General features: G+C 48.0%; 1 protein-coding gene across 1 annotated transcript in view; it reads right to left on the bottom strand.

Moving 5' to 3' along the window:
* Positions 1–699: 699 nt before the first annotated feature.
* The window catches only part of SLC35F3 (solute carrier family 35 member F3), a 70972-nt gene continuing 62633 nt past the window's right edge, over positions 700–9038 (bottom strand). The window contains exons 4-7 of the mRNA XM_055714277.1: positions 8269–8394; positions 5767–5959; positions 3506–3595; positions 700–2377 (exon numbers count right to left, since the gene is read on the bottom strand). Coding sequence (XP_055570252.1) covers positions 2133–2377; positions 3506–3595; positions 5767–5959; positions 8269–8394 — 654 coding nt within the window. The 3' untranslated portion in view covers positions 700–2132. The remainder of the gene's footprint in view (positions 2378–3505; positions 3596–5766; positions 5960–8268; positions 8395–9038) is intronic.

The following is a 9038-nucleotide window of genomic DNA, read 5'->3' as shown; positions in this document are numbered from 1 at the left end:
CAGATTGCATCAAACACACAGCAAAGTGTAGTGCAGAGATGACAGAAGATGCTGCTTATTGGGACTGTGGAAAATGGAAGGACTGTGTGTGCAAGTTCTTTCTGACCTTGACTCAAATGGGGGGCGTGGGGTACTTTGAGGATGTCAAAATTATATGCCCAAAGATGGAGTAAACTTTCATCTGGGACCTTTGAGATCAAGTCTCTGTTTGCCCTTCAAACCAGTTATTAGAGTTGTACCTTGTGCTTCTGTCCTATGCCTTACTCTCCCCTGCTTCCCAAAGAACTAGATTTAAAAATTCAAGTGTGTAACACTGAGTGGGACAGCGGTTGTAAGCTCAGATTTTTGGCTGTGTAATCTCCTTTAGTGAATCTTCAGCGTCTTTTTGATCATCAAAAGATACGCAGGGAATAAACACAGAGCTGGACTAGGGCCTAATTATTAATGTACAAACTCACACCCCATCCATAGCCCCTAAGTACCTGTTAGCATATGTGTGTAAGGCTGCTCACTGGTGGATTCAAAGGAAGGTCAGCTTTTCCTTTGGTCTGCTTCTGCTTCACATGTGTCTCCTGACCGATGCCTAACATCAACCCTCCAGACGGATTTGTCCAGGAATCTCTTTGGCCAAATACTACCCCTAGTAAAACTGGAATAAGGTGCAGTTGAGAGAAGGAAACAGACAGCATTGACCAAGTCTGAGTTTAAAATCTTTTATTATTTAGCTTTGCCAAACAGATAATGGAATCTGAAGTTGATTTGCTAAAATGTTTTGAAGTGGATGCCACCCCTGCCTGAGACAAAGACGACCTCAGTGGCAGCAGGGACGCTTAGGCTATGGCAGCAGTTCAAAAGAACACTTTTAATTTTGTATGCAACAATGTAAACTTCAAAAATAGTAAACTATAACCTTTTTCCCCACCCCTTTTTACATAGCATGTGATCTATCACAGATAGAAATTTAATGGCGAACCAAAATCGCGTAAGTAAACATCCTGGTGCTTACGAGTTTCATAAAAAGTGTTACATTTGATGTAAATATCTTACATTTGTAACTCTTAACACTCACAATTATGGAGTAAAAGCAACTGGTGATTCACCCCCTTAGTCCGTGCTCTTAGACTGTACATCAGCAACCACGCTCCTGCCAGCCCCTTTGATCATTTTTGGCCGGATTGTCCCACACATGACCAAGACTTCCCCTTCCTCACGTTGGTGTTAAACAAGCGCAGCTCCACACAGGGGTAAAACCTGCGCAAGTGAGACGAGAACCAGGTCCCCTGCGCACAAACTTGCAGTCCCCGGGGCCCTGCATTCCCACGGAAGCCATGGCATGTGTGGGGAGCACGTCCTGATGTTGGTGGGAATTCGGGGTCCCCCAGGGCCGCAAGCCTGAGCCCTGCCATTGAAAGTGCCTCGCAGCAGGACCTGGTTCTGCGTGGATAAAGACAAGAGTTCTGTAGAAGGCACTGGATTTCTCTTGCATGGTTTTAAACATGGACTACAGTCATGTGCAGAATAAGGAGATTTGGGCTCTAGACAGCTTTCTCTCTAGAGCTTTAGCGCAAGCATTTTTAGCACTTGGAACTTCCTCCTGGTTGCAGTGCAACATGCGCTCATCTACATAGAGTGATTTCCAAACCTCCTTCTTTCTGCTCTTCCCCCAACCTTCCTATCCCTTAGAAGATTCCCTTTTTGTTCTTTGAAAACTTTCAGAGTACAGCTCCGGTCAAAAATAAATGTGTGATGTAGCATAGCATTTGTTTCTTTTAAATCACAGTGTGCAATGCATCATTCGGTACCTAATGTTCAAAATCTCTGCCCTGCTTTTCATGAAAATCATTCTTTAAAATAACCTATGCAAATATATTTTGAGTATATATTACATTCATTTAAAAAGAGAAGAGAGGTTCTTGGTTTGCAGGTTTTTTCAGTGTACTACCTAAGTGAAAGGTCTGATGTGAAAAAAGTACAAGCAAACTGGACATGCCAAGACTCGAAGCCTTAGATGGTGATTGTATCAAAACTGTACAGGTATGTACACCATGTCAGACAGGTGTGCTTCTTCCCAAGAAAATACCTTTGCATCATCATATATAAGGTTAACCACAAAGTTTTGGTAAAAAGAGCATTTAATGAGCAAAGGATGACATGGAGGGGCGAGTTCTCCGGCTTTTGTTAGGCAGTCCTGAAGCAATGTCTCCGTTCCCTTCGGGGATTTCTTCCTTCTTCCGGACTTTGAGCCGTGTGAGGAGCTTTATTACCCAGACGTCCCATTCCTCTGGCAAGAGCAACAGGAGAAAGCCCAGGCCAATAATGATGATGGCGATTACTCGGACACTGTTGAAGACAATTTCACTCGTGTAGTGATCAACAACTGTGTGGGACATTGAACGGGTGTTATTACGTGGGACAAAGCATTAGGGCAGTACCCCCTCCCCCCCTCTTGCCTCCCTGGCTCTGAAGGCTGGCAGTAGCAGGAAAGTGTGGCCACGGAGGCGATGGTGGCAGGGACACTACCCTTCCTGCTTCAGAGCAGGTGGAGCTGGCCTGTGGGCTCAGGGTGCAGGAGGGCACCGTGCCTGGAGCTGCAGTTGTTCTCTGCAGCAGCAGCTTCTCCCATGCTTGCCGACAGCGCGGAACTCCTGCTGGGGTCTGGGTGCGCACAGAAAGGGGCATTTCCCTTCCCCTTCAGCTCCTCCAGGCGAATTTTTCTTCTCCCCCGGACTGCCCCGCTGAGTAAGAACCCCTGCACGTGCTGAGCAGTGCACACACTGGTGGGGACCACACCACTCGGTACCAAAGTCTGCTGGGGTGGCCAGCAGAGCCGGCTCTGTGTGCGTGTGGCCAGCACAAAGCTGGGAGCTGCTGCCTGCGCCATGGCACCAGTTCAGCATGCTGGGGTTTAGGAGCCTGGTTTGGGAGGTGGCTCTCGTTTGGGCCAGGGTTGTCTCCGCACTCCCCTGCCCAGCCTTCTTGGGCTCTGCCATCTCTTGGCTTTTGGTAAATTTCAGAAAAGTGTCACAGAAACGTACCTAGCCATGTCCAAAGTTGAAGTGTCAGTAGTCCTGATAAACACCTGCAATGTTGTTTACCAAGGCAAGCAGAAATACTAGTGCATGTTTGCTCTAAAATGTAAGCAATTTTGTTTCAACGTAGTGTTAAGCCTGCCTTGAAGAAATCATTAAGGATTGATTTCTGCTTCATCCATGAGTTTTCATCCCAGCCCAGAGATGGATGACTTCAAATTTACTTTTTTTTCAGTATGCTGGCTTCTTTGGACAGTAATTTAAAAAGCAATTCTAGAGATCATGAATATTCATGTGATATTATACAATACATATTTAACACAAAGTATAAATTTTTAATCAGCGTCATCTCCATAAGTCTTCGAGAGAAGACGCAAAACATGTTTAATAAAGCTATTTGCTTTTATGCCTGTTGTGTATTTGAAAGGCCACAGATTTAATGTATTCATTAAGATTCAAAAGGCAGAAATTCTTACCCGCGTTCACTGGGACACTCAGTACAATTCCAAGAGAAATCAAGGTAGGGTAGGTAATAGCAATCCCAAAATTTAGTAGAATATTGAATGCTGAAGAATGAAAGAAAAACACCTTTTACTACAGTGTAACTAGGCAGAGGGAATGTCACTTGAAACATTTATGGTTTGTTACTCCCTCTGCATGTTGTTCAAATGGAAGGCATCTTAACTGCTGCTGCTATTCCTGGGAGACACCTGTGGACACACGTCTGTTTGCTGCACGTCCATCTGCCTGAGACATTGCTGTTTCTGGGGAACGCTACATCCCACTGGCGTCCAGTAGCAGGATCAGGGTGAGGTTTGGATACAACCTGTCACTCAGTGTGATGTGCAGTCATTCCCGCTCTCTACACCGATCCACTTTGCCCTGCTGAAAGACTGAACACTTCTCAGCTGGGAGATTTCAGCCGAACAGTTACTTCTGTCTGGATACATATTTTTTCCCCAGTAGAAAAGCTGCCTCCAGCTGCAGGTGGAAGATGCTGTAAATCTAACCCCCTTCAAGGCAAGAACTTGTTAAATATAATTTAATACAATAAAATTATGATATCATTATAATATCATTACAACTGAATGATTATAATATCACTACATTGTAATAACCATACATTGTTCATGGAGTGTCTCATGAGAAATAATAAATAGTTGCTTTGGACTAAATTCACCCTTGTTTTAAGGTGATTAGCTTTAGCAAAGTTAGGAGAGCCTTGACAGTACTGAACTTGTCAGGAGCTGGGGCTCTGACTGCCTTCTGGCAGTCAATGAAATGACTTCTTTCTGCTTATCCTGCTGCAGTCCGATTTCCACTGCAACCAGGTTAACCTATTTAATTCTTTACTTTAGGCAAGAGGAAAGACTTATATTTGCACCAGTTTTAGTTCACACACAGTAAATGCAGCCATGTACTACAGCTCCTTATTTGTAAAGTCAAGGAGAAAGACAAAAGTTTTGCTGCTGGTTCTCTGTGAAATTGCTCTGCTTCTGTTCAGGCTTCCAAGTTGCACTGTAGCATGACTCTACTCAGTTGTTTGTAAAGCTAATTGATTTGTGTTCTAATATTTCCACTGTAAAGAAAATACCTTCCCTGTATTCTTTGTGTATTAAGTAACAATTAAATACAAAAATGCTTTTTACCTAATAAAACATTGAAGGAAAAAGGAAATGTCATCTTTGAAAATTTCCATGAACACATATCTACTGTAACAGTGGTAGTATCTGTTATACGTGGAACACGGTAGACATTTTTGTTAATAAAGATTATTAGCCAGGTAGATTTTAAACATCATTTTTCCTGACAACTTAATAAAACTCTTCAAATAAGACAGACAAGTATATTTGTATTTAAATATTGCACACCCCCGTGATTGCTTGCCAAGTCCTGCAGTACTTTCTTGCAGAAACCTCCCTGTGAGTCCACTGAGTTTACTGTGAGTAAACTGGAGGTATTTCTGGAGTCAGGCATTGTGACTGTTCAGGGTAAAAGGAGCTGGGACTCAAGACAGGGATGGAGAAGGGCTATTTCTAGTAGAAATGAAAGGAACGTTTTAGGAGACGTGATGCTGTCATCACGTTTAGGGATCAACTGTGGCAGCACAGTCAACACATCTAGTTTAACAAGGAGCCGCAGCACATTTTTGATGATCATGAGTCATTAAAGCTTAGATTTGGCATTCCTCCCAAGCTGGGTTCCCTTGGCACAGCAGTGGCAGCAGAAGAGATGAGTGCCACCTACCAAATTCCCATCTGCACTATGCAACGCTACATTTTCAAATGCTTCCTGATCTTTAGGAATAGCAATTAGCAATTAGTGACATCACCAGAGGTGCAGGAGGCTGGCCTTGACTGGCCTGGCCTAACCTTCTTGCTCAGGGGCTGCTGATGAGGCAGTGCCCTGCGGGCAGGACTGCTTCCCATCACAGCTCTGGCAAGTGTCACTTGTCCCCGTGAAGGAGAGTGCACGAGAAGGAGTTAGGACAAGCTTTACAGTTTGGTCCCACAGCACTTTCTAATGAGGGCCACAATATTTCAGCTTGGTAATAATGTCCCACGGAAGCAGGGTCTACCTAGGACTGGACCCTCTGCATGATTCTGCAAGCTAATAACTCGGTTATGAAGAAGGCAAAACAGCTCCAGCTTGTCAGACATTTGCAGCTTCCACCAGCAGCCAGTTTCTGGCACCCCCCTCCACCCTGATCAGTGTGAGAGCTCCCCCATCTACTCACTCAATAAGAGAACTGAAAATCCACAGAGGTTTCCCCAAGGAACGATGTCGAAAGAGCTCCAGTACTCCACTTTGGTAAAATAAAGGATGACAGGAATACAGGTAACGAAGAGAACGTTGAAGACAGCTAACACAGACAGGAATAAGGCAGCTTCTCCAAATTTAGCACTGCCCAAAAGAAGTTTGAATAAAACCTACAAGAGGAAAATACATGGGTTTAACTCTCTTGTACCTCTCCTCTGGAGGGCTGGTGTCCTGGCTTCAGCGGCTCCTGCCATTCTGGCCTGATGGCCAGTGCTCAGGGCCAAGGTGCTGGGTGCTCAGCAGTGCCAGTCAGCACCTATGTGGTGATGCTTGCTGGACACTTGAGGTGGCTGCTCATGAAGCTGTGGAGAGCAGCTCGTGTGCCCCAGCCTTCTCCCTTCTGGCAGGGGCAGCTGCCACATCAGCCCATGCGGGAAGGGGACTCAGCACCTTCTGCTTTGTACCTCCTAAAAGGGAAGGTCACTCACCCTAGCCTAAACCCTTCAACCATTTTTCTACATGTTCCCTCCAGGAAAACCTGCATCTGACATTAAAACCTGAAGGCTTGGTGGAGCAGGGCAGTGGGAGGAGAGGAAGCAATGTGTGTCATCTCCCTGCATGAGACATCAGTGGTCCGGGCCTTGAGCTGCCACCTGAGGAGCACTGTGGTGGTGAGCAAGCACGGTCCATGCTGCTTGGTTATCCTCCTGCCTTGTCCTGCCGTGCACCATGGCCTACCTGCCAGCACCGCTGTCCCTGCCTCCCGTCGCACGCTGCAGTGCAGGACTGCTTCCTCCCTGGGAACTCATCCCCAGAAGGCAGATAGCGCAGCAGCACCACTGCAGCCTGACTAATGAGACCACAGGGAAAGATGTAAAAGCTTTGGTTTGTTAGTGGGAATGGGATAAAGAGGAAACGAGGGATGTGAGTGGCCCACCCCAGGAGCCCCTGTGCACGGGTCTGGTCTGAGGTCTGCATACATTTTCCACCACAGAGCTGTGGTGGATCCCGTGGGGTCTGGGTACAGCATTCCTCTGCCACGGACTGCAAACCAAGAGAGCCAATGGGCTCCGACTTACTGGTTTGTGCTGGGATGGCAGGCCCCCTCGCCAGTGTCAGCTGTCTCTTCCCTTTGCCTACCCAGAGCCCTGCAGGCAGGTCCGCGGGGCTGCTGCCCGCTCCCACCACCTCACAGCCACCATTGCCGGTGCAGCTGTGTTGCCACTCCGCATAATGGAGCAAAATATCCCGAAAGCCACTTTCCCTCCTCGTTTGCCACCTGAGGACGGCAGGTTGCCCCTGGCAGGGTGGGCAGCCGGCACATGCAGACTGAGGTGTCTGTGTCTGGGGCAGGAGGGCAGGTCGAGGCAGCTCTGCTGCATGTGGCGCAGATTGTCTGCCTCCAGATCTGCCTGCCCCTTCGGCAACCACAACCTGTGGAAACTGAGCCAGGCTGCGGGAAGCAAGAGCAGAGTGTCGGCAGCAGTGGCGGAGTGGCATTTGTTGCAGAACAAGCTGCACAGCTCCAGCTGTCCTCCATGCAGGGCGCACTGTAGAGTAACACCCTGCCGGCACTGCCACCATCACCTCCCGGTGCACGTGTGCATGGGGTCTGGTGGAGCAACCCTGAGACCCCAGTCTGAAAAAGTGAGCAGAAAGCATCGCAACACAGCGCTCAGGGACGGACAGATGCTCCTCAGTTTGCGGAGTCTCCCTGGGTTTCTTGTGTTAAGGCTGCAGGGCTTGCCTGGCCAGTTTCTGTTGGAGGATTGGTACGGTGCAATTCATTAGACCAGATGGAGAGGTCTACACCTCATCCTCATCTACACCTCCAGGCCGGGGTGGGTGAACCACACTCTACAGGTGCTTATTCCTCCCAGCAGACTGTGACTGTGAGTGCCTTGAGCAGCACAGAGGCAAATGCACATACGTGTCTCGGACTAAGTGAAACAGCTCTTTGCCCGGCAGAGGTGGCTGCATGTCATCTTACACATATGAGACCTTGATTCACAGGCATGTGCTTTGGATTTTAAGCATGTGATTATTTCCATGATAAGCAATACTTTAAGCCCGACACAGGCTACATACGCCACTGAAGGAGAACTGGCAAGGGGCGGTAACAAAGTGATTTGAGAAAGAAGCTAACTCTCTGCAGGGAGCTTCCAGGGTGAGGGATTAAATCCAGCACCCCTGGAAAAGCAGCTTCATTTTGCAAGAAGGTGGGACATCTGTGGGTCCTCCTGTGGGCACTGGAGAAGACTTTTCCCAAGGAACGGGAATGTTTGTCCTCAGTGAGGGCAGACTCCAAGCAAGTGCATACCTGAATGCAGTGTTGCAGAGTCAGCGTGTTCATGGCAGAGCCCTCAAAGATGGGCATGTGGCACTGAACTGCATGACAGTTTGCAAGACAGGCGCAGAGCGATGAGGGTGAGGATTCCTGAATCTTTCTGGGGGTGGGGGATGACCCAGGTGTGCTTACCTTGTAGAGTGCAGACATTGAGGCAGAGCCCACCACCAGGGCTATCCCAATAACGGAGTGGCTGTGAAACCCATCAGCATACGTCATCATAACAATCCCTGCAATAGCAAATATAGCAGCCACAATCTGGTTGGAGACAAAAAAAAAAAAAAAAAAAGCAAGAAAGTATTACTCGACAACCCCAAACACGGAAAAACAGGTGAGCAATTTTGAATGAGAGGACAGTACTTCTGCACCATCTGCTTATGTAGAAAACTAGTAGCAAGCCCAGGCTGATACCCACGAAGCCGATGCTGCCTCCCCCCGTGGTTTCCCTGGCTGCAGGGAAGCTGCAGGCAGAGCTGCGAAGGAGCGGCTGCCTCGGGGGGCTGCGGCTTGGATTGAGCCAAAGGGGGGGAAATTCATCCCTGTCACTGAGCCTCCCCATCAGTGGGTCGCTGCAGCCTGTGCGTGACAATAATACAGAAGTAATAATTCCCTGGAGCTTCCAGGAAGGGCTTTGAGTCCTGTGGAGGTTTTGGAGGAAAAGTGTTTTTGAAATAAACAGGGGAATAAAAGTCATGCGATTGCTTTGGGGTTCGGATGTATCATTTCTGAGTGGAGGGAGGCTTACTCAGCCAGCCAGTCCTGCAGCGATGCCTGAGAGGGGTGTCCAAAGGGAGGTAACATCTGTAAAGGTGGGGGACAGGCAGCCCCTGATTCAGCAGAATTAGCCAGAGCTTCTCTGGAACTGCCCTGCCAGATGCCTCAAGCCCCGCTGGGTGTCACAG

This window comes from Falco cherrug, chromosome 6 (genome assembly GCF_023634085.1).
Source record: "Falco cherrug isolate bFalChe1 chromosome 6, bFalChe1.pri, whole genome shotgun sequence".
Lineage (NCBI taxonomy): Eukaryota > Metazoa > Chordata > Aves > Falconiformes > Falconidae > Falco > Falco cherrug.
The sequence above is the reverse complement of the archived record's forward strand: the minus strand, read 5'-3'. Positions and strand labels throughout refer to the sequence as shown.